Below are 26019 nucleotides of genomic sequence, written 5' to 3' on the forward strand. Positions count from 1 at the left end.
AGGAAAAGAGTTCTAAGAGAGCACCTAGTGAGGTGACCACTCCAACTTCCATAAAGTCAGTGAGAGTTTTTCTGTTAACTTCAATGATTATTGGATCAGGCCCCAGGTGCACAACCATTCTTCAGAAGGAGTTAAAGGATAACTTAAACATTCACAATTCCTTCAGACAGAGAGCTGCAGTATGATAAGCAGTCCCAGTGAGTTACATGGAGGTTGTGTTGGCATTTTTATCCAAAGCCATTGGGTGGTGGTGGGCAGGGGGACTCCCACGCATCTTGTGAATAAGGATATGATGGAAAGTTATTTCCCAAGTGAATACTGAGGCATTTACTTCAGTTATCAACATGCAGAGATACAAAAGTTAAACTTTATTAAAATTCAGTCATTGTAACATCTTTTCATCTGAAAGTATTTGCACTGCTTCTTTCCTGCTGTTAGAAGAAAATTGTACTTTGAAAGTTTACACTACACTCTGGAAAGAAAACATGAGTTTGTTTTTACATAGGATGGAAATCAAGTGCAGCTTTAATTACTAGGAGATTAATAGTCTCTCAATAATAGTAGCTAGCATTTTAAGAACATAAGAATGGCTATACTGGGTCAGACCAAAGGTCCATCCAGCCCAGCATCCTGTCTGCAGGTCCCCCAGAGGGAGTGATCTCTCTCCTGCCATCCATCACCACTCTCTGACAAACAGAGGCTAGGGACACCATTCCTTACCCATCCTGGCTAATAGCCATTAATGGACTTAACCTCTATGAATTTATCTAGTTCTCTTTTAAACCCTGCTATAGTCCTTCACAACCTCCTCAGGCAAGGAGTTCCACAAGTTGACTGTACGCTGTGTGAAGAAGAACTTCCTTTTATTTGTTTTAAACCTGCTGCCCATTAATTTCATTTGGTGGCCCCTAGTTCTTATATTATAGGAACAAGTAAATAACTTTTTCTTATTCACTTTCTCCACAGCACTCATGATTTTATATACCTCTATCATATCCCCCCTTAGTTTCCTCTTTTCCAAGCTGAAAAGTCCTAGCCTCTTTAATCTCTCCTCATATGGGACCCATTTCAAACCCCTGATCATTTTAGTTGCCCTTCTCTGAACCTTTTCTAATGCCAGTATATCTTTTTTGAGATGAGACTACATCTGTATGCAGTATTCAAGATGTGGGTATACCATGGATTTGTATAAGGGCAATAAGATATTCTCCGTCTTATTCTCTATCCCTTTTTTAATGATTCCTAACATCCTGTTCGCTTTTTTTGACTGCCGCTGCACGCTGCGTGGACGTCTTCAGAGAACTATCCATGATGACTCCAAGATCTCTTTCCTGATTAGTTGTAGCTAAATTAGCCCCCATCATATTGTATGTATAGTTGGGGTTATTTTTTCTAATGTGCATTACTTTACATTTATCCACATTAAATTTCTTTTGCCATTTTGTTGCCCAATCACTTAGTTTTGTGAGATCTTTTTGAAATTCTTCACAATCTGCTTTGGTCTTAACTATCTTGAGCAGTTTAGTATCACCGGCAAACTTTGCCACCTCACTGTTTACCCCTTTCTCCAGATCATTTATGAATAAGTTGAATAGGATTGGTCCTAGGACTGACCCTTGGGGAACACCACTAGTTACCCCTCTCCATTCTGAAAATTTACCATTTATTCCTGCCCTTTGTTCCCTGTCTTTTAACCAGTTCTCAATCCATGAAAGAATCTTCCCTCTTACTACCTTTAGGACGTCTTTAAATCTAGTACAGTTTTACATGAGGTGGGGTAGTATTTTAAATAGACCTTATTAATCAGTTTACAATCTGGCCTACTTTAAAATCTAGCAAAATATGATGTGATTTTTAATACTTTTTGTATAAATATTTATTAATAAATAGATGCTGTATCACTAGGGCCTATATTTAGTGATTTGTTAACACACAACAATCATCAGCCAGGAAAGGGAGGGCATGGTAACGCAAACGGTATAGGTAATTCTGGTGCAAAAGCGAGTGACTGATGAGGCACTATAACTTAATCTCTTTCTGCAAACGCAGGAGGAAATAGTTGGTGAAATAACAAAGGATAAAGTGGGTATGAGAAACTTACTTTAAAAATTCCTAGCAGTATCTTGCACTATGGAGAGTAAAAATGCCTAGTGTTTTTTGTAGTGGCAGCATTTGGCATGGTCTACCTTACAAATTTGGGTTGACATAGTTACAGCACTTGTGGTGTTAAAAGAAGAAAAAAATCCACATCCCTGAGCACTATCCTGCCCTAATTCTTGCTGTAGGAGCAGCTAAGCTGACAGAAGAATGCTTCTGTTGGCCTAGCTACCATTACTTAGGGAGGTGGAGTTCCTACAGTGATGGAAAAACATCTTCCGTTGCTGTAGTCTTATGTTTATACTAGCAGGTTACAATGGCATAGCTACCCGGCCGTAACTATACTGCTGTAGTGCAAACATGTTCTAATCCTGGTCTATATCGAAAACTTAGGTCGACCTAGCTATGTTGCTCAGGGGTATGAAAAATTCACACCCTCGAGATGTTGTTAGGCCAAACTAAGCCCCAGTTTAAATGCCATTGGGTTGATGGAAGAATTCTTCTATCGATCTAGCTTAGCTACCACCACTCAGGGGGGTGGATTAACTACAGCAATGGAAACCCCTCTTCTGTTACTATAGCAATTGTTTACGCTATGGCGCTACAGCAGCACAGCTGTAGCTTCATAACTGTGCCACTGTAGCATCTGTAGTGTAGACATAGCCTAAGTCTTCTATTTAAGAAGCTGACAAAGCAGCAGGTATTTCTAAGGTTGTGTTGATTACCATTCTGTTTTCATATCGCCTTTTCCAGAGAATAGAAAAACCCCTTCTGCGAAGTGTTACTCATCCACTGAGGTGGGGCAGAACTGTATTCCACCATTATATGCTGTGAACATCTGAGTAAGAATGGATGAGACATAAAACAGAGATACTGACGACTTGTGTTCACTGGATTCAGTGCCTTTCCTGTAAGTAGGAGTAAATGGTGTTAACCCCAGTGTCCTGCCCAAATAAGACTAATAGCATTCTACTGACCTAAATTTCTCCTGTAGCGTTGACCGGTTCTGTTTCCGCCCCCCCACCCCACCCCTGTGGCTTTCCTATTCTAAATTGCTGTGGAGTGTTGGTATATTCTAGCTGTTTATGCCATTGCTGCAATCCGCTAAAGAGGTGGCTGCAATTTAGTCATATTCTTCCCATTACCAATCTTCCTATACCACAGTCTCCTATGCCAGGGCTCTGTGCTATCCCATCCTTCCTTCCCCTCCCCGCTCATGGGCTCCAGCCTGAGCCTGGATATCTACGCTGCAATTTTTTAGCCCTGTGAGCCTAACACAGGCCTGCTGTGGGTTTTTGACTGCAGTGTACCCTGAGGCAAAAAATTACACCTTTCTTAGAGGTGAGACAAGGCCTGGGAGTATCAGTACTCTTGTTTTGAGAGCGAGTGTGGCACTCAGTTAACCTTTTGGGCTGTGGGGCACTTATGCAGCTGGCTGTTACTTGCTGCTGTACAATAGTTAAGGCTGCATCAGTGTGTTAAGATTATAAAAGCATGTTTGCATTTCGCTTGAATGTAAAGATGAACTTTGAGCTGAAACTTGCATAGGAACATTCCTTTCTGCCTCTCCTTCAGTGCTCCCAACAGGAGTTCATTTTTAATGTTTGGCTCCTTAATAGAGAGCAGACTTTTTTTCTGGGTGTGCGTGGTGGTCTAACTGAACTTGAAATTGAAAATTTCCATGCAATTTTATTCTTAGTCCATAATGTAGCATAGAACCAGTGTTAATTTTATAGTGTAGGGGAAGAGGATGGCTTTTTTAGTTTTTGTCTCTTGTTGGTTAACAGTCACTGCCTCCCTCCTCAACAATATTATTACATATTTGAGAGCTAGAGTCTAACAAGAAAACTAAGGTATTAAATCTGTAATGCTGATAGGTTTATTTCATGCTGTTAAATTTAGTTAATGTTAGAGGGTTGAGAAAGGTTGAGAAACTAATTATCTTTAATTTATGCAATACATTTCTAGGTAGAAGTGGATGAGTTAAGAGTGAAATGACAGTCATAACTAAGAACATCACTGTGCTTGTTTGTTTGCAGCTTAACTAGAGATGGTTGAAAAATGGTATTTCTGTCCTGCAGGAAATTGAAACTTTGAAATTGCCAAAGTGGGACAAAAAGTTAATCTCTGATTATTTTTTTTGTTTGGTTTTGTTTTTCAACCAATGGAATATTCTGAAAAATTTAGTTTTAACCTTTATTATTTTGACAAGATCAAAACATTCTTGTATAGTATATACATATTTCAGTAATTTCCCATTACGAATTTTGAAATCATATGTTCCTGCAGAACGTTTTGATTCTGTTTGGAAATGGCATTTTCCAACTGAAAATTGCTGTCACTTTTTTCAGCCAGCTCTAATTGTAACGCTATGAACGCATGTGTTTTTGGTGTATATTTACAGGTTATCCCAAGTTTTTCAAACACTTGAGCTGTCTCAGCACTGTTGACAAAGCTAAAATGGCTGTAAACTCAGTAAGTAGTTAAATATTCAGTTTTATTTTCTGTGGGTAGCAGCCTACTGAGTAATGAATTAATAATCAGGTTCATTAAAAGTGGACATAGGTATACATGACTTTATTTATTTATTTATTTATTTTATTTAAAAAGTTTCTTGCCTTTAGTTTCCTAATCTATAAAATAGGGAAAATATTTGCTGGCATCTCAGGGTATTGTGGGGATGAATGAACTAATGCTTCAAGTCTCTGATATCACAGTGATAGATGTAGTTTATGAATCTAGCACTCTGTGATTCTCAGAGGGTACTATGAAAATACAAAACTACCTATCATATAATTACAGTAAAACTTTGCTAATTTACATTAATCATTGGGTGACCAGTTATTGATTACTGTCCTATGGCTAGAAGGAGGAAAAAATACACAACATAAAGTATTCTGCATGACAAGATGTACCTTGCTGATTATAATGAGTAGTTTTCATTATAATTTAGAATGTAATGATATTTGGTCTATAGTGTATTTGGTAAAAGTAATGAAGTCTTAGCAGAGTTCTGTAGTGAGATCTGATAATTGGCACTGAAGCGACGCTGTCAACTGGAAAATCAAATTTATCACTGAAAAATTTGCACCTAACGTAGTAACTATCCCCTAAATTATTACAGTTGAAATGAGTTATCAGTAAAAAACCCCTCTATTTTTCCAGTTTTTTTTTAAATTATTATTTTCACTGTTTTTTTTCAATAAAAGAGAAGCTAACTGTCCAGAAGAGACTCTTAATGAAGCAAAAAATAAAATAAAATCTCTTTGTAAAGGAAATTTGAAATCTAAATTTAAAACATATTTAGAGGGTGATGTGATCTATTGGAAACTAGTTGTATTTTCTTTTTAAATTAATCCCTCAGTTGAATGTCTCTAAGTCTCTCATTCCACTTCTCAGGAGACTCTGTATATCTATTTTTTTGTGAGTGTAATGAATTTCTGAATGAGTGCAATGAGAATTAGTGGGCTTTTACTGTATTTACATAAGTGACAATGTTTTTTTTAGAAATGATTATATTGTTTTAACTTTGCAACATTAATGTTTTTTCCCACCTTCACCTCAATTTTGCTATTTAGGGGCCACCACCATACTACGAAAATCATGGTTATCAGCCAGAAAACTTCTATATTTCCAGACAGCCTGTGGATGCTAACATGTATCCACAATATCCTCCTCCATATTATCCTCCATCAGTGCCACATTATGTCCCAAGAGTTCCTGTTCATCAGTCAGCTCCCCCAGTAGTACAGCCAAAGCCTCCATCAGCAAAAATGTGCACAAGTAAGATTTATCTGGTTTTCTTTTTATGTAGACCGATTGCAGTCTGGCATGTGTTTAACAGATGAAACTTGTTTTCTTTCAAGCTCTTATGTTGAGGGACTATCCCAGGAGTACCTCTTTGTCCCTGAGAGTGCTAGATAGCCGAACAAGTCAATTACTGTTTTATTTTTTTGTAAAAGGTATGAGGTGTTGGGTGGTTCTTTGACGTGATGATGAGATGGAGAGAGTAACATCTGAATTGCAGATTCACGCCTGCTTAGTAGTGATTGAAAACTGTCCATCTAAGGGCATGTCTTCACTAGCAATGTTAAAACGCTAGCTTTAACGTGGCTGTGTAGTCAGGGCATAGCTATAAAAAAAAAAAAAAAAAAAACACAACCTCCACGAGGGGAATAGTTACCAGCGCTGGGAGCGTGGCTTCCAGTGCTGGGGCACTGTCTACACTGGTGCTTTACAGCACTGAAACTTACAGTGCTCAGGGGGGTGTTTTTTCACACGCCTGAGCAAGAAAGTTGCAGTGCTGTAAAGTGCCAGTGTAGACAAGCCCTAGGTTTACTTGCAGGGAGATAGGGATGGAGGCTAGCCTAGTAAAATAATTAGTTTGCAAACCTAACTCATCTTTTTCTCCCTTTTTAATTGCAGAAGTTAAGAAAACTCTATGCATCGTTTTGTCTGTTGCAATAATACTATCGGGTGCCGTAATTGCAGCTATCCTTATCTGGTATTTTGGTAAGGATGTGTTGTTTGTGTTGATAGAAATCTTTTATTCAAAGCTAAAATGTCTTGAGATTTTCTATTTCCCAACATAAGTGTGTCATCTTCCAGAAGGGTAAATTAGAACAGGAAATTCTTGTTATCTATCTCTTTTATGAATGCAACTTATTTTAATATCTAAAAGCTTAATTATTTGTCATAACCAGTGTCACTGTTGCTGTTGTCCTTTCCTTTAACTTCAAATATATTTACATTTCATAAGTGGCCTTGACTCAGCAGCAACCTCTTATTCAGCTGAATTCTCTGAGATCCCACAAACTGTTTAGCAATAATTGGTCTAGGACAAGCTTTTGTACAACTATTTTAGTAATGTGACATCTAAATATAACTGTGCCTCAGTGGGTCACAACTGAGGGTGCCAAATTCAGGACGAATTGCTGAGAAATAGGGCAGATACACCCCAAGACTGGTGGCTAATCCCCCATAGGATTTACCAATCCAGCAACAAAAGTAAACTTCTGTTTCACCACACTGGCTAACAAGAAGTCATAAAAGCAGTTTCCTTGGGCATTCCAGTTCTTATGTCACCACCAAAAACACTGGATTTAAGTGAGTGGTTCTTTACAACCAAATCAAATAAATGGTTCTTCTGATCCCAAAGGGCCAGCCACACACCCAGATAAATATACAACTTAGCTCTTACCCAAAAATCATGCTGATGCCAATCCTTTAGTATCTAAAATCTAAAGGTTTATTCATAGAAAGAAAGAAAGGTGAGAGTTAAAATTGGTTAGAGGAATTAAATACATACAGTAATTGCAAAGTTCTTGGTTCAGGCTTGTAGCAGTGATGGAATAAACTTCTGTCTTGATATGTCTTTGGTTGCTTCCAAATCATTGGAAGGTCCTCAGTCCCTTGGTTAGAATGCTCCCATTAGTATAAATTCATAGTCCAGAGGCTTGAGCAAGAAAGAGGCTGGAGCAGGATAGAGGCAAAATGGGCCTTTTATAGCTTCTGCCTTGTGGAGGGAATGCCATTGTTCTTACTGTGGAAAATTAGAGCAACAAGATGGAGTTTGGAGTCTCACATCCATGCATTTTTGCCTAGTCGCATCAGGAAATTCCATTAATTGTAGATGGGCATCTCCCATGGCCCATTGTTAGTTGAATGTTCTTTTGATGGGCCACTCAATTTGAATAGTCCCTCCAAGATGTGCTGGCTAGCTACCTTGTGGGCATTACCCCAGGAGCAAACATTTGAAATCCAGGTATAGAGCCAATACTCATAACTTCAAATACAAAAATGACACGTATACAAATAGCAGAATTATAGTCAGAGAGTCATAACCTTTCCACAGACACCTCACTTGACAACTTTATACAAGATTTGTTGCAAATATATAACAGTGGTTACAACAATGATCTATATGGTCATATTTTAATCAGATAATGTCACACTAGGGTTAAGAGTGCAGTTTGCCCCAGAGCAAAGGACTTCTATGCCCAGTGTCACTTAAACCTTATAAAAGTTTTAAGTTACACAGCTTCCCCCTAACTGCAACCCTGAAGGGAAGTGAAGGGGAAGGGAAGAAAGGAAGGATCAGGTATGTGTAGACATGTTAGGCCTGACTAATTTTTTTGCAAGTGCTTCATAGAACTGATTGGAGCACTTCATTTCCATGCAATATGCTGTTTGGTCAAAGCTGGAATGTTTTGTGGAGATGTATTGGTTTTCACTAAACTTTTGAAGGGAAGGTTTTTGGGTCTGGGGCAGAGGCAGATAGTTGGAGGTGCAGACACACCCAACACAACTTCCTATGTCAAAAGTGAACGCATTTCCTTAAAACTTTGGCAAATTGAATAGACCAGGGGTGGCCAACCTGTGGCTCTTCAGAAGTTAATATGTGGCTCCTTGTATAGGCACCAACTCTGGGGCTGGAGCTACAGGCGCCAAAATTCCAATGTGTAGGGGGATGCTCACTGTTCAACCTCTGGCTCGGCCACAGGCCCTGCCCCCACTCCACCCCTTCCCGCCGCCTCCCCTGAGCCTGCCATGCCCTTGCTCCTCCCCCACCCTCCCCGAGCCTCCTGCATGCCATGAAACAGCAGATCGGGAGCAGGGCTGCCCGGGGGGGGCAAAGGGGGCAATTTGCCCTGGGCCCTGGGCTCCGCAGGGGCCCCCAGAGAACAGCTGAGGCTCCCGCCTCCGCCCCTCTCCTGGAGCCCTAGTGCATCAAGCGCTGTCCTCAGACAGCGGCGCAGCGTGGCTCCGGCGGGGCCCCTGAGCCCCGCCCCGCTCCGAGCCGTGTGGTGAGGGGGCGGAGCTGGGAGCTCCAGGCTGAGCTCAGCTCCCTCTGCTTGGCGTGGAGCTCCCAGCCCCGCCCCCTGACCACGCGGCTCAGAGCGGGACGGAGCTCAGGCCCCAGCCGTCACACGCTGCGGCTGTTCAGCGACGCGCTGAGACTCCAGGTGAGGAGGGAGCCGGGGGTAAGAGGCTGGGGCCGGGGGGGTTGGCGAAGGGGCAGGGAGTCCTGGGGACAGGGAGGGGGCGGAGGTTGGGGAGCGGTCAGGGGCAGGGAATCGGGGGTTGGATTGTGGGTGTTCTGGGGTGGATAGGGTCAGGGCCGCCCAGAGGGGGCAGGGCAAGAGGGTGCAGGAGCTTCTTCGCTCCCGGTCTTCGCCGGCGGGGGTCCTTCCGCCCACTGGCGAATTACCGCCGAAGCGGGACCCGCCGCCGAAGTGCCCCGAAGACCCGCGGCGGGGACCCCCCCCCGCCGCCGAATACCAGGCTGCATTTCGGCGGCGGGTCCCGCTTCGGCGGTAATTCGGCGGCGGGGGGTTCCCGCCGCGGGTCTTCGGGGCACTTCGGCGGCGGGTCCCGGAACGGAAGGGCCCCCCGCCACCGAAGACCCCGGGCCCCCGGAATCCTCTGGGCGGCCCTGATCGGGAGGTGTGGGGAGGGATGGGGAGGTGCTGATCGGCAGAGCTGCCGGTGGGCAGGAGGCACTGGGAATGGGGTTGGGGAGCTGATGCGGGGGCTGCTGATGTATTACTGTAGTTCTTTGGCAATGTACATTTGTAAATGCTGGCTCCTTCTCAGGCTCAGGTTGGCCACCCCTGGAATAGACCTTCTCTAGTCCACTGGTGCTAAACACCAACAGCTCCCACTTGCTTCAAGTGGAGTCAGGAGAACTCATCAGATCTTTAAAAAATATAAAATAAGACCCTCTATTCCATCTTCTAATATTAGAGCTGGTTCAAATACACCTCTACCCCGATATAATGTGACCCGATCTAATACGAATTTGGATATAAGGTGGTAAAGCAGTGCTCCGGGGGGGCACGGGGCTGCGCACTCCAGTGGATCAAAGCAAGTTCGATATAATGCGGTTTCACCTATAATGCAGCAAGATTTTTTGACTCCCAAGGACAGCGTTATATCGAGGTAGAGGTGTAGTTTAACTGAAGCATTTTTTCAGTGAAGAAACTGATTTTCACTAAAACACAAATGTTCATTTTGGTAGAAGTTTTCTGGTGGGAAGAACTAAAAAACTTGCAGTTTTCTGAGGCTTTTTGCCCTCTTTTCTTTTTCCTTCCCCACCTTTTTCCATTGTGTGTATGTGTGTGATGATGGTAATGGAAGGAACAGGTGTGAAGAAGAGTGAGGGGGAGAATTCAAAAAAGAGAATATTTCAACTCTCAAACTGGAAGACCAAAGAATTCTGGGGTTGGGTGTAGGAGAGGAGAAAAAAACCTGACACTGCACACCCCCTTCCCAAGTTTGAAGTTTTTGATAGAGAAAAATATAGCATTTTTTGACCGGTTTTAATGAACATATACAAAAAAATTGCAGAATGACACATTCAGTACAGAGTGGATTTTTCTCAATATTGAATTAACTTCCTCCCCACAAGAAGAAACTTTCTAATTTTTATAGTGGTGATTTGAAATGGAACAAGCTGACTTAATTGACATCCTAACAGAAATCTGGCTCCCAAGCAGACTGTTTGAAACCTTAAGTATGTGTTTAGTTTCCTTAAATTTAGTTAAACACCTGTTGTGGGCTCAAAGCAGGGGCACCTGGGTAAAACTTAATGGATTGTGTTATTCAGGAGGTCAGTCTAGATGGTCTAATAATTTAATTGTGCCACTTCCCGCAGCTCCCATTGTCTGGGAACAGCAAACCGTGGACACTGGGAGCTGAGGGGCTCTGTGCCTGCAGACGCTCCAAATAAACAAAATGTCCCAACCTGCCAGCGGCTTACCCTGACGGGCCGGGAGCCAAAGTTTGCCAACCCCTGAAATATAGGGTCAGCTTATGAAAGGGTCATACAGTTTTTGCTATTTTTACCTAACCATCCTGGGGGGTCAGCTTATAAATGAACAGGCTAATGAATGAGTATATATGATACATTCTTCCATTTTACCAGCCCTCTTGCCCATATTTCTTTTGTATGTGCTCTCCCCAAATTGTACAAACAATCAAAAGCTCTTTCAACATATGCCTTGATTAAATTCATATTCTCCTAGAGAACTCAGCAGAAATCATAACAATTTGAGGCTCACTCTTTTTTCTTAAGGATCCATTTTAATGACCACACACCTATCTCCTTTCCACTCTGATCCCCTTGCAGTGACCAATAGCTGTCTTGGCTCATCAATAGAGTGTGGATCTTCAGGAATATGTGTTTCACCATCTCAGTGGTGCGATGGAGTGGCCCACTGTTCCAATGGCGAAGATGAAAACCGATGTGGTAAGTATTTCAAGTATGCCAAGGTAAAATTGTTCTTGGAAGCCTCTTGGTGATGTCTCCTTCCTTAGCCCTTGTCTACATTAGAAAGTGGCATTAGCTTAGTTTAAGGTGTGACTTTAACCAATTTAGTTAAACCAGTGCAAATCCCTGTATGGACAGTCTTCTTTTGGTTTTAGAATGGCTTAATATCAGTTAGCTTAAGTCCATTGCTAATTGAGTTGCTGGACTAAAATAACCCATACTTAAACCAAATCAAAACGTCCCACACAGGATTTTGTGCCAGATCAGTTTAAAATCACACCTTAAATTAAACTGGTGCAACTTTCTAATATAGACAAGGCCCCAGAAATGTTTGCATTACCTATTGTGTAGCTGCTTTCTTACAACAATCTCAGGGGTGGTAGTGGTGGTGGTACTATCTGCTTGAGTTCAATGATATGGCTTGGCTCATTCTTATTAAAGTTCCTTTTCCACCAGCTCCCCTCACTTTTCAACCTCTCCCTAGCATGCCTCCCCCGTGAAAAAATCCACCTGTCTCATATTAGTGTGTGCCAGTCTAACAAAAGCAAAACAAAGCTGGAAGCTTACTACCCCCACCAAAGAGCTTCACCTTCCAAAGATTGCTTTACATAATGTTCAGGGTAGGAGTCTATCTAACTCAATGGTTCTCAGAGCTGGTCCGCTGCTTGTTCAGGGAAAGCCCCTGGCAGGCTGGGCTGGTTTGTTTACCTGTCTCGTCCGCAGGTTCGGCCAATCACGGCTCCCGCTGGCCGCTGTTGGCCGCTCCAGGCCAATGGGGGCTGCGGGAAGCGGTACGGACTGAGGGACGTACTGGCTGCCGCTTTCCGCAGCCCCCATTGGCCTGGAGCGGCGAACCGCGGTCAGCAGGAGCAGCAATTAGCCGAACCTGCGGACGTGGCAGGTAAACAGCCCGACCCGCCAGGGGCTTTCCCTGAACAAGCGGTGGACCAGCTTTGAGAACCACTGGTCTAACTGATTTTAGTGACTTCAGCTGAAGAAATGGCGAGAGGGAGACTTTCATGATGAACTGGTTGTAGTCACCAGAGAATATTTGGTTGTGAATATCATTGTGTACGCTCAAAAGCCACATCCGTCTTGTTTTTAATATCTGTGTTCTGTAATACATGACTTCCAGAAAATGGTCTTGAAGAGGACACGCTGCTCCATTTGATCCTATCGTTAAAGCTGAGCAAGAAACAGTTTTCCTGTCCCATGAAAATTTCTGAGATTTCAAAGAGAGACCTTTGAAACAGAGACCTTTCAAACTCTTGAGAGAAACAACTAGCTATCCAGCCCAGAATAGTCCACCTGGGAGATAGGAGATCTGGGTTCAAGTCCCTGCTCCAATTTAGGCAGAACAGGGATTTAAACTAGAGTGCCTCGCATCCCAGTTAAGTACCCCAACTACTTAGGGTAGTGGTTATCGTCAGTCTCTTCCTGACCAGAGATTCCATCCTGGACTATTGAAACTGAACCTTTACTGGAAATTTTTCAGTTTTAACTAATCAGAATTTTCTGACCCCCAAAAAAGTTTTTTGTTTTTTTTTCAATAATAAAAAACCACACCAAAAAACAACCCCCCCAAACTAGTGCATTACCTATACATGCTTTTGGAACTCTGCTCGTCTGACATATTCTGCATAGTACTGATACTTAGCTGATGAATTTTCTTGTTTAGTTGCATAATTGGGTCTCTCTCAGTAATATAGCTTATTCCTGCCATATCTTGCTCTTGAACTTTTCATATTGAACTCTTTTCGGTCTTCCCTCTGTGACACACTATCTCTTTAAATCAGATATATATAATAGGGCTTGACAGTATAGGGCAAGCTGTTCCATGTTAAAATCTTTGCTTTGTGATCTTCTATACTAGTACAGGACATAATTTTCTTATCCTTTGATCAGCTTATCTGTTATTGCCATTCACTTAGGCTGAGGGTGGAGCATGGGAAAGACTTGTGCTAATTTTAAAATGTTCATACAATTAAAAAATGAACATTAAAATGTAAATACAACTTCAGGTAGTAACTCATTTGAATGGCTTTAGAAAAAGGAATTAAAATGATACGTAAAAATCTAGTATATAAAAACTTCATAAAAAGTGTGTCAAAATAAAGCATCAACTGGAAGTTTTTATTTAAAAGCAAAAAGTAATTTCAGGTGCTACACCTGTCTGTGGAGCCCGTGACAACTTTTGTGGTTTCACAATCATATTTTTATTTATAGTATTAGAAAATGAATATACAGGGAAAAAAACTGAAACTAGCTATTCACAAAGTGCTGTCAAATGAAGAAGTAAACTGAAACAATATCCTTCTATCTTTTCCTTAATCTTGCAACTCTAGTACTCTTAGAGCTTGCTTGTAAGAGTAGTTGGTGCAAAATACTTTTTAGGAATATGAAAATTGTAGGCTTTGAACAGGATGGTCAGCAATTTTGTCGTCTTTGATTGCAGTTAGACTCTATGGACCAAATTTTATCCTAGAGGTCTATTCATCTATCAGCAAATCCTGGTATCCAGTATGCAAAGATGACTGGAATGATAACTATGGAAAGATCGCTTGTAAAGACATGGGATATAATGTGTAAGTATAACAATCTAATTGTGAAAGATGTACAGCCAACACAACTGTTTCATTACACTTTTCAAAGAATGGACCCCTGCAGCAAAAAACCAGTTAACTGCTTTTTCTGTTGCTAGTCTAATTTTCATGAATAGAAAACAGTCCCAGTTAAAACAAAAATCAGTAGGTGTTGCTGAATCAAAGTGACATTTCTTCAAAACCATGTAATGCATATGCCATATACAATAGTTGTGGGATCTGTTTGTGCATTAATACATGCATGCACACGCACAGTGCTTAGGATCCTCTTGGACTGAGAGTGCTGTCTCAACTTAAAACCTTATCAAAAAAACCTATTCATTGTGACCAATATTATATAGACAACCCTGACCTCTGGAGGACACTAAAGGTTTTATTGTTTTCTTTCACAAGAGCGTTGACATTTAACCGGTTTCTGGACAAATTCCAACCACAGCAACTTATTTTTATCTACCTGAAATCCTCTGTAGCTATAATTACCTATGTTGTTGCTCTTGGGAGCGAGGGGTGGGGGGAGGGGAAGACTCACAAATGAAGATGGGCTGGTAGTGCTACATTTCTATTCATGAGGTGGTTGGAGTGATGGATTAGTCTGGTCAGACCTTGGCGATCTTCACCATGAAAAAGTGTTAGATGAAAGCAAGGTCTTATTTGATTGTAATAGTGGACATAGCAAATAGTTACTTAGAAACTAAAATTTAATTCTGCCATGGTACAGCGCCTTTGTGGTTCTTATGATATATAGTATTCCATAATATTGTTCATGTTATACGCTTTAGATTGGTGGAAAGTTTTACGTTACTAAAAGGAACTTTCGATAGGATTTGAAATATCTGAGTTTCTTACTAAATATTTTGTTTTATACAGAGATACTTATTACTCTAGTCAAGGAATAACACCTGAAAGAGGTTTTACAAGCTTTATGAGGTTGAATACAAGTGCTGGGAACATAGACCTATACAAAAAACTGTATAACAGGTATTTATATTTCATGTAAGCTTTTTTTATATTTGTTTACTTTTAACTGTTGGAAGCAAGGTGGCTTTCACCTTCACTATGATGCAAACACCTCTGATGGGAATTAGTAGAGCTGGTCAAAAATTTTTGCTTGAAGTCTTTATCAGCAAAATATGCAGATTTGGTGACAGTGAAATAGTTAATCAATTTATGTAGATTTTTGCCAAATTGTTTTCGGTGGAGGGAAAAAACAAAGCAAAAAAAATGCCAATAACATCAAAACATCTGTATGGGTGTTTTATTTTGCTTTTGTTTTGAAATTACTTTTGTTTCAAAATTTCCTTTTAAAAAGAATAAAATTAAATGATTAAAAATGGTCAAAATTTAAATGCAACTGTTTGTTTCAGATCAAACAAAATATTTAATTTAACCCCAAACAAATTTTTGACTTTTTTTTTTCAGACTTGCCAGTGAACCAAAAAATCCATTATCCACTCTGCTCTATTTAATTTTTTTAAAATGGGGGGGAAGAGAAGTTCCTGTGGCTGATCACAATAACTGCTTTTCATTAAATTAATTCCACAACTTTTGAATAATTCCTGGCACTGTCTCTTTAAAGGTTATTTTTCAGTGTCCACTTAATAAAACTTGATTTCTTGAGGACACTTGATTTTTTCTCTCTTGCGTTCAATCCTATTCTTTGCACACCATCCAAAAGACTGTTTTGGAGAAAACTCATGATGTTAGTTACTATATGAAAATTTGAGTTCACAGTGGTAACAACCATAAAGTATTAAAAGACCCACAGCATTATTTTGGTATCACTTTTTTAGAGCTGTATTAATATGCATGTAGCAGAGTTAAAAGGACACCTTCTAGAGTGGCAGACTGCAAGTTAAACTACTTTATGAAACATATGTATGTTCTCATTTCAGTTCCCTGGTATGTGCGCAGCTGCACTTACAAAATTCACCAATTCCCTCCCCTTTTTATTTTTTAAAATATTGCTGTATGAAGGATCGAGGGCCACTCCACACCATGAGTAATAGGGACTAGTGTGATCACACCTCTCTTCCACTGCCCTTCACCTCACTCTCTTCATTGTACTGATGTACCTCACAGTTCTATGTTTCTGCTGGTTACAATCAGAACGGCATGCTTCCTACTAATGCTCCTGCTCTGAGTGGAGGAAACAGAAGTGAAGGTTGTGTGAGCACCGGCAGGGCAGTCAGAGAGAGTGAGCGGGGGAAGGAGACAAGTGTGGCTGGTTGGGAGGGCACAATGTATTGCTGTGGCTGGAGAGTTGTCTCTAACTGCCATTTGCTAAGCAGAGTCTTTATATGCACTAACTAACTGTATGCTGATTTATTTTAGTGACTCGTGTGTGTCTGGAGCAGTGGTATCTCTGCGTTGCATAGGTAAGTGTTTTGTGTTTCTTTAGAAGAATATAACTTTTTCATTTGTCTGTGCTTTCAGTGACTGTCTAGAAAGCAGCTGTGCAAGGGTTCTGTGTATTGAAGTACATCTTATTCAGATGGGATAGGCGTCTTGGTTGTAGTTTTAAGTGCAGAATCTGGATGGGAGGGGGAGGGCTAGCAGATTTGGGGAGACAAGCAGGATGCTGGATCCTGAAATTTCTTTGTCTAACTGCATTGTTGCTGGCTTTATCAGATCCTCTGAATAATCTGCCCAAGATTAAATTTATATAGAAATTGCCATATAAAAATCAGACCAGTAGGGCCATTTAATCCAGAATCCTGTTTGACAGTGACCAGTATCAAATGTTCTAGAGGCAAGTCCAAAAAACCCTGAATTGAGCAATTGAGGAATAACTTGCCCGTAGTGTAAATCAGGGGTCAGCAACCTATGGCACGCAAGCCAATTTTGGGTGGCATGCTGTTGCCTGCTGTGGTCCCGGCCCCCAGTCCCACTCAGCCCCCCTGCCCACTGCTCTCCCCTGCGGGGGCAGGAGGTAGAAGCTAGGTCCTGCAGCAGCCAAGCTTCCCCATTCCCTCGCTTCTTCCCCCGGCATGGTGCTTTCCTGCCCCGCCCCCTCTCCTTCCCTGCCCCAATCAGCTGATGGCCCTTGCGAGGGGGATAGGGAAGAGTGGCAGCATGCTCCCTGCTCTGTAGAGGAGGCAGAGAAGAGATAGGGACAGGCCTTGGGGAAGGGGGTGGAACAGGGCATATTCCTTCCAGCCCCCTGCCATGAGCCGCTCAGGGCAGTGAGCTGGGAGCACCCCCAAGAGCCAAGCACCCCAGTCCTCTGTCCTGACCCCGGAACCCCCCCCATGCCTAGCCTTCTGCCATTCACCCCCACAGCCCCCATCCCTCTGCTCTGACCCTGATTCCCCCCTCCACCCAGCCTTCTGCCCTGAACCTCCTCCCACACCTGCCAGCCCTCTGCCCTGACCCCTGAACCCCCACCCAGCCTTCTGCCCTGCACCCCCAGCCCTCTGCCCTGACCCCTGAACCCCCTACACACACCCAGCCATCTGACCTGAACCCCCCACAGCCCTCTGCTCTGACCCCTGAACCCCTCTACACCCCAGTCCTCTGCCCTGACCCCTGAACCCCCTACACACACCCAGCCTTCTGACCTGAACCCCCCCAGCCCTCTGCTCTGACCCCTGAAACCCCTACACACACCCAGCCTTCTGACCTGAACCCCCCTAGCCCTTTGCCTTGACCCCTGAACCCTCCCCCCAGATCTGGGGTCCCGGCCGCAGGCCCCACTCAGCCTGCTGCCGGCCTAGGTGAACAGAACCCCAGGCTGGCATTTTGCTGAGCAGGCTGGCGGCGTAAGATCAGCATTTTAATTTAATTTTAAATGAAGCTTCTTAAACATTTTAAAAACTTTTTTTGTTTGCTTTACATACAACAATAGTTTAGTTATATAATATAGACTTATAGAAAGAGACCTTCTAAAAATGTTAACATGTATTACTGGCATGCGAAACCTTAAATTAGAGTGAATAAATGAAGACTTGGCACACCACTTCTGAAAGGTTGCTGACCCCTGATGTAAATTTTTTCATGAATCCCTGATAGTTAGTGAAACATTTATCCCTTCTAGCTGCTTTTATTCCTATCCTGTCTGTGGATGTTCTCATTATCCATAGTAATATTTATTCTCTGTGGCTCAGAGGGGAGAAAAGCTCTCTCCTCAGTTCTGCTTATGCTTAAGTGTAGTTTTCCCCTTACCTTTATGGTAAGGTACTTTTTGTTCTATATAAATAAGGGACATTTTATTATATAGTTTTGCAAGGACAGTCTGCCATCCTGGCAAACATCTAGGGACAGATTCTTGTGTCTGTAGTAATGATACTTCATGCCTGTTATATCTTTTATATATTGTATGATACTATATATTGTATGATGGGGTTGTCTGCAATAGAGGGGGCTGAACATAACCCAGGTCCTATGTTCTTTCCAGTCCTGTGTTCTTATATTTATCCCTACAATTATACATAGGATCCAGAATGATTAGAATACGATGATGTCTGGCCTTTTAGCCTATATTTATGAGTGTGGGAGCTCTTCTTTCTCCCTTGTGCAGGGTCTAGTACAGGAACACTAGTATGTGTGACAGCATGTTACAAATTCATATAGTTATGCAGTTCTTCTAAGCCCACCCCAATAGTCATCCTTCTGTCAGTCATTTACAAGTAATCGTGCATCTACTTCTTCCACATACCTTCTCCAAGTTTGATGGAAAGAAAGGTGGAATGAAAAATTAAGCTAGTCCCATGTCATTTTGTTAGAGAAGTAACCTGGTGACTCCTCTCCATCTCTTCATTAGTGAGATTTTTAAGGATGCAACTTGGAGACCAAGTACCTTGGGGGTGCGTGGGAATGAGGAGGAGGGGAAGGGGAAATCTCTGAATTGTTATGTATTCTAGTGGTAAGCAGAAAGCAACAACTCATATAGACTTACATTCCAAAACAAACTCTGGGGGAAGAGGGTAAGTAATCCTACATACTGGGGGTCTCCCTTACGTGGGTTTGTTTGTCTTCCATCTGAAATTCTGATAGTTAAAAGGATCCACCTTTTCATTTCCCATCCAGAGATCAGCAACTACGTGCAATAGTTCACCCTGCAAGAGCAGTGTAAGTGAGAATTGGGCCTTTAGTATGGAATTTTGAACCCATGAGTTTGTTAGACTGCTGATCCTGACTAATTTAGACACCCTGGCAGACAATTTAAAAAGCTACCAAGTAACACCCCGAGAGTAGAGAAGCTATATGTATGTCATCTAGATTGATACCAGTGTGAGTCTACATCCCCTCTAGTGAGTGGACCATGTAAGGAATGTTACAGGTCTGCTACTGCCACTGACCCTCTAATTCAGGCAGCAGAAGCTTATACTTTCAGAGCCAAAGGTCCTGGATTCAGTCTCTTCAAAGACCCATCCAGAGGGTCATGACATTTTTGTTGATAAACTGCATTTAAAATCTTCAGCCTCCAGAGTTCCAGTTTTCCACCTGGTGGTGGTTTTTTAAATGGGAAAATCCCAACATAATTTTGAATTATCGTTATCCTGAGACTAGCAGCCAATAATAGTTGAAAACAATCTCTCTTCCACACACCCCATCTTTGTGTATTTTTTCAGTGTGTGGCTTATCTCGTAAAAATGTGAATCCTGCCGGCAGAATTGTGGGTGGCAGTGCTGCACTGGTGAAGGAATGGCCATGGCAGGTCAGCCTTCAAATCCAAGGCTCCCATGTATGTGGAGGCTCCATTATCACCCCTGAATGGATAGTGACAGCTGCTCACTGTGTGGAAGGGTAAGTCCTAAGCTACTGCATTCTGTCAATTGATTCCCCAAAGTGAGGGATTCTGGTACTGCACAACATATATGGTTGGGTGTAGATTTTTGGGATGGTGGACATACTGCCTTCAGGTTGTAGAGGAAGTCAAATCTAAGAGAACTCCTCCTGGGTTTCAAACTGAATTGATCATTTTTTTCCTCTTTTGCATACACATCTTGCACTGATTGTATGTGCATGTGGGGGCTGGGGAGAGACGATTTGGTTGTATGTTCTATGGTATTCTAACTTCATATCATTTTAACCTTATTAAAAGGAAATCACTTTGTAAGAGGGTTGTTGGAAATTCGCTGTTTGCTTTCAATGGGAAGCATCTGTTTCCATTCATGTCATGGGTGGGGCCTGCCCCCCTGCTTCTCCCCCCCCCCTTTTTTAAAATTGGACTTCCCTATATGGCATAGGGATGCAGATACACTTGAAGATACAGAGGACTTTGGGTAATTATGCTGATTATTGAGGGAACAAAAACCTACACCAGAAAGCACAAAGCTAATTCCAGTTAAAACTATACAAAACACTGGATAAATCATTTTTCAATACACTTAATTAAAAAAAAAATCTATATCAGAGGTGGGCAAACTACGACCCACCAGGTCACATCCGTCCTGCGGGACCGTCCTGCCCATCTCTTGAGCTCCCGGCCGGGAATGCTAGCCCCTGTCCCCTCCCCAGCAGCCTCAGTTCGCCATGCCGCCAGCGCTTTGGGCGATGGGGCTGCGAGGTCCTGCCAAGCAGTGTGGCTGCAAGATCCGCTGAGTGTAGTGTATTAAATTGCTCCACATAGGAATGTGCTACTTATGGAGCACCAGGACTGGCAGCCATAAGTAAGTAGTACACCATAAGTGGCACATACCTATGGGGAGCAATTTAATACACTACACCCAGGTAGGGAAGGCTGTGCCTCCTCAAACAGTCTAGCCCCTGCCCCCATCCGCCCCCTCCCACTTCCCGCCTCCTGGCACCCCTTGCCCCTTATCCAACCCCTATACTCCCCGCCCCCTTACCATGTGCTCAGAGCACCAGGACTGGCAGCTGTAAGTAGTACACCATAAGTAGCACATTCCTACGGGGAGCAGTTTAATACACTACACTGGCCCCCCATACAGTTTCGGAACCCTGATGTGGCCCTCAGGCTAAAAAGTTTGCCCACCTCTGATCTATAGCATCACAATGTAAAATGCATACTGATTTAATCTATATTTGCCTGGATCAGCATTGCAGTTCATTTTAGTTCATACCATCTTTCCCTTAAGGCCTCTTGGAATCTCAGCACTAAATATTAAATACAGCACGGGCCCATATTGTAAATTCACGCTGTAAAGACCTGTCATTTTCTGTTGTCTTTCCCATCTTGTTCTGAGGGCTAGTGCCACAAAGAGGACTAAGGCTCAGCATTGCAATGCCTAAATTTAGGTGCTCTGCCCCTAGTGGAGTTCTCAGCACCCAGGTTCCCTATGCAATGCATGGGGAGTGTTATTCACCTAAGAATGAGATCCACACACAAGCAGCAAGCTGAGCTGCCTAAGCTACCAAGTAGGACATGGTAAGGAGAGGGGTGGGTGCTAAGCCCTGCCTCTCTGATAGACTTCAATGCCTAACTTTGGGTCTGAGGAAAGCATCTATCTCCACTCGAGATTCATACATGAGAACTTTCCCTTGGAGTTAGGACTGACCTGGTTTAGGAGCCTCTCTGTGATGGTGGTTTTATATACTCCGTAGCCCAGTGATTAACATTCTGGGTGAGTGCTCTAGAGACTGGGTTCAGAGCCTCCCTCTGCCAGATATGGAAAAGGGATTTGAACCCAGGTCACCCACCTCCCAGATGAGCGTCCTAACCACTGTGCTGTTGGGTATAAGTGACCACCATCTCTTCTGGCTGGGTTTTGTGTGAGGCCCAGTCCAGTAAACATGGTCTAAGGTGGCCTCAGAGCACATTTTACTGGATTGAACCCTGAAGGTGAGGTAAGTGGGGAATACCTAGTTTGTGAATCCCACTTGGTCTTACATGTGACTTAAGTGCTGAACTCCTCTACAGTGTCAGGATTGAGGTGACAGTGCGGATGCCCACTGTCAGAAATCTGAGTGTCTAGGAAATTTAAGGCACCTACAGCTTTTGGTGGCACCTGAGTAGGAGTTTTCCAAGCTGAACACTACCAATCTTTTTAATCTCTCCTTATATGGAAGCTGTTCCATATCCCCAATCTGCATTTTGTTGGCCAATCACCCAGTTTCATGAGATCTTTGTACTCTTTGCAGTCTGCTTTGGACTTAACTATCTTGAGTAATTTTGTATTGTCTGCAAACTTTGCTACCTCACTGATTTATTAATATGTTGAACAACACAAGTCCCAGTACAGATCCTTGAGGGACCTTGCTGTTTACCTTTCTACTATGAAAACTCCCCATTTATTCCTACCCTCTGTTTCTTTTTTTTTACCACTTACTGATCCATGAGAGGACCTTCCCTCTTATCCCATGACTGCTTACTTTCCTGAAGAGCCTTTGGTGTGGGACCTTGTCAAAGGCTTTCTGAAAGTCCAAGTACACTATATCCACTGGATCATCCTTTTCCACATGTTGGACACCTGCAGACAATTCTGATAGCTTGATGAGGCACGATTTCCCTTTACAGAAGATGTGTTGACTCTTCCCCAACAATCATGTTCATCTGTTTGATAATTCTGTTCTTTACTATTGTTCCAACTAATTTGCCTGAGGCTAAAGCTATGCTTACCAGCCTGTAATTGCCGTGATCACCTCTGGAGCCTTTTTAAAAAATCAGCATTACATTAGCTATCCACAAATCATCTGGTACAGAGGCTGATTTAAGTGATAGGTTACATATCACAGTTATTCTGCAATTTCTTATTTGAGTTCCTTCAGAACTCTTGGGTGAATACCATCTGGTCCTGAGGATTTTTACTGTTTCATTTATGAATTTTGTTGTTCCAAAAATCTCCTCTATTGATATCTCAGGCCATGGCTACGCTTGCAAATTTGCAGCGCTGCAGCAGGGTGTGAAAACACATCCTCTCCAGAGCTGCAAATTGCGGCGCTGCAAAGCGCCAGTGTGGTCAAAGCCCCAGCGCTGGGAGCACGGCTCCCAGCGCTGTACGTTATTCCCCACAGGGAGGTGAAGTACAGACAGCGCTGGGAGAGCTCTCTCCCAGCGCTGGCGCTTTGACTACACTTAGCGCTTTGAAGTGCAAGTGTAGCCATAGCCTCAGTCTGGGTTTGTCTCTTAGGTTTGTCACCTAAAAAGAATGGCTCAGATGTGGGAGTCTCCCTCTAATCCTCTGCAGTGAAGACAGGTGCAAATAATTCATTTAGCTTCTTTGCAATGGCCTTGTCTTCCTTGAGTGCTCTTTTAGCACCTCAATTGTCCAATGGCTCCACTGATTGTTAGGCAGGCTTCCTGCTTCTGATGTACTTAAAAATGTTTACTGTTAGTTTTTGTGTCTTTAGTTGCTCTTCTAAGGGCTTGGCTACACTTACAAATTTGCAGCGCTGCAGCAGGGTGTGAAAACACACCCTCTGCAGCGCTGCGGCGCTATAAACGCCCAGTGCCAGTGTAGCGCAAGCCAGCGCGCCCAGCGCTCCGCTCCCCAGCCTGTCCCCGAGGGAGAGACAGAGGTGGAGGAGGAGGGAGAGCTCCCAGCGCTGCTGCTGGCTGGCGCTACACTTAGCTCGCGCGCTGCAGCGCGCGGCGCGCGCGCGCGCAGCGCAGCGCTAGTGTAGCCACAGCCTAAATCTTTTTTTGGCCTGCCTAATTACACTTGATTTGTCAGAGTTTGTTCCTTTCTATTTTCCTCAGTCAGATTTGACTTTCAATTTTTGCAAAGGATGTCTTTTTTTTCCCTCACTGCCTCTTTTACTCTGTTGATATGCCATGTTGGTGTGGTGGTTTTTTTTTGTGTGGTCCTTTTACTGTTTTTTATTTTTATTTAGGGTATATATAGTTTGAGCCTCTATTATGGTGTTTTAAAAAAGTTTCCATGCAGCTTGCAGGCATTTCCCTTGTGTGACTGTTCCTTTTAATTTGTGATTAACTAGCCTCCTCAAACCTCTGCTTTTTGGAAATTAAATACTACTGTGGTGGGTTTCTTTGGAATTTCCCCCCCTACAAGGATGTTTAACAACCATAATGTAATTCATTACCACTTAGACCAGATCCTGTGCTCCACTTAGGACTAAATCAAGAATTGCCTCTCCTCTTGTGTGTTCCAGGATTAGCTTCTCCAAGAAGCAGTCATTTAAGGTGTCAAGAAACTTTATTTCTTCATCCTGTCCTGAGGTGATATGTACCCAGTCAACATGGGGATAATTGAAATCCCCCATTATTATTGGGTTTTCTGTTTTTGCAGTTTGTCTAACTTCCCCGAGAATTTCACAGTCACTATCAGTATCCTGATAAGGGGGTGGGTAGTGTATTCCTACTGCTTTACTCTTATTGTTCAAGCATGGAATTTCTGTCTATAGAGATTCTGTGATACAGTTTGATTAATCAAAGACTGGTACTATCTTTCACTCTATGCTTTCGTTCACATATAGTGTCACTCCCCCACCAGTGTGACCTACCCTGTCATTCCTATATATTTTGTACCCTGGTATTACTGTGCCCCTTAGATTATCATTGTTCCACCAAGTTTCTGGGATGTCCATTATGTCAAAATCCTCACTTTAATATCAGGAACTCAAGTTCACCCGTCGTAGTATTTAGACTCCTTGCATTTGTATATAAGCACTTATAAAATTTGTCAATATTTGGTTGTCTGCCTTCATGTGATGCAGTTAAATGGGACTCCTTTTCATTTTCTTTCTCTTCAGTTCCTATCTGTACTTTATCAACGTCTATCCTCTCCTCTTTGCTAGGATATAGGGTATCTATCCCCTTTAATAAATCCTCCCCTATGGGATATATCTGTCTGAACCTTGTGCTCCTTTGCACCTGTTTGGCTTTCCCCCCACCCTTAGTTTAAAAACTCCTCTATAGCCTTTTTAATTTTGCATGCTAGCAGTCTGGTTCCGTATTGGTTTAGGTAGAACCCATCCCTTCTGTATAGGCTTACCTTTCCCAAAAGGTCCCTCACTTCCTACTAAATATAAATTCCTCCTCTGAACACCATCATCACATCCATGCACTGACACCCTGCAGTTCTGCCTGTCTAACTGGTCCTGCATGTGGAACTGGAAGCATTTCAGAGAATGCTACCATGGAGGTCCTGGACTTTAATCTCTTTCCTAGCAGCCTAAATTTGGCCTCCAGAACCTCTTGCCTATCCTTCCTTATGTCATTGGTACCTTCATGTATCACTGCCACCGGCTCCTCCTCAGCCCTGCACTTAAGTGTATCTAGATGTCTTGAGAGGTCTGCAACCTTTGCTCCAAGCAGGCAATTCGCTCTGCAGTTCTCCTGGTCATCACAAACCCAACTATCTGTATTTCTAATAATTGAATCCCCCATTACTATTGCCTGTCTCTTCCTAATAACTGGGGTTCTCCCCCCTGCCCCCCGAGCTACATTTTGGTAGTTAGGCCCCCTTGTGAATCCTATCATTGTGATCTGCTGTCTTCATGGTCAGTCACTGAAATGGCACCAAGACTACAAAAATGTGACTGTCTCTTTCTTATATTGTATGTGTACATCTTCACCTTGTGAATAAATATGGAATGTCTGTGCCAGGATTTCTGTTACTCTTTGGGCTTGTCTACATTGCCTGCTGGATTGAGGGGCAGTGATCGATCCAGCGGGGGTCGATTTATCACGTCTAGTTTAGACACGATAAATCGACTGCTGAGCGCTCTCCCGTGTCAACTCTGGTACTTCACCAGGGCAAGAGGTGCAGGCGGAGTCTATGGGAGAGCGTCAGCCGTTGACTTCCCACAGTGAAGACACCGCGGTAAGTAGATCTAAGTACATCGACTTCGGCTACGTTATTCACGTAGCTGAAGTTGCTTAACTTAGATCGATCCCTCCTCCTCCCCAGTGTAGACCAGGTCTTTGTTTCTTCTTTCACTACTGTCTCCATTGTGAACACTGGCTTTCTCAGCTTCATTGCCACATATAGATTAAATGTATTAACATTCTTCTTGCTGTTAAATTTGGCAACTGAAGGAGGATTGGGAACAATAGGTATCTATTGTTTACAACTCTCTTAGTATGTAATAGTTCAATGTGTGTGCTTACCCATTCACAGTAAAAAGTCCATGAGATCTGAAATCATTTGACTGCCGCAGGAGAAAGTATATGGGGCTCTGCTT

At 42.8% G+C, this 26019-nt stretch overlaps 1 protein-coding gene across 7 annotated transcripts in view; it reads left to right on the top strand.

The window, feature by feature from the left end:
- TMPRSS2 (transmembrane serine protease 2) overlaps window positions 1-26019 on the top strand; it is a 41221-nt gene that overhangs the window by 8312 nt on the left and 6890 nt on the right. For 6 of the 7 annotated variants that reach the window (XM_039520278.1, XM_039520281.1, XM_039520279.1 and 3 more), the window contains exons 2-10: window positions 2851-3007; window positions 4502-4572; window positions 5676-5880; window positions 6523-6609; window positions 11228-11347; window positions 13824-13953; window positions 14839-14949; window positions 16303-16346; window positions 19542-19716. In XM_039520278.1, coding sequence (XP_039376212.1) covers window positions 2950-3007; window positions 4502-4572; window positions 5676-5880; window positions 6523-6609; window positions 11228-11347; window positions 13824-13953; window positions 14839-14949; window positions 16303-16346; window positions 19542-19716 — 1001 coding nt within the window. In that variant the 5' untranslated portion in view covers window positions 2851-2949. Of the gene's footprint in view, window positions 1-2850; window positions 3008-4501; window positions 4573-5675; window positions 5881-6522; window positions 6610-11227; window positions 11348-13823; window positions 13954-14838; window positions 14950-16302; window positions 16347-19541; window positions 19717-26019 lie in introns of those variants that run through there. The other variant, XM_039520284.1, reaches the window with a different exon arrangement.

This window comes from Mauremys reevesii, linkage group 1, assembly GCF_016161935.1.
Source record: "Mauremys reevesii isolate NIE-2019 linkage group 1, ASM1616193v1, whole genome shotgun sequence".
Lineage (NCBI taxonomy): Eukaryota > Metazoa > Chordata > Testudines > Geoemydidae > Mauremys > Mauremys reevesii.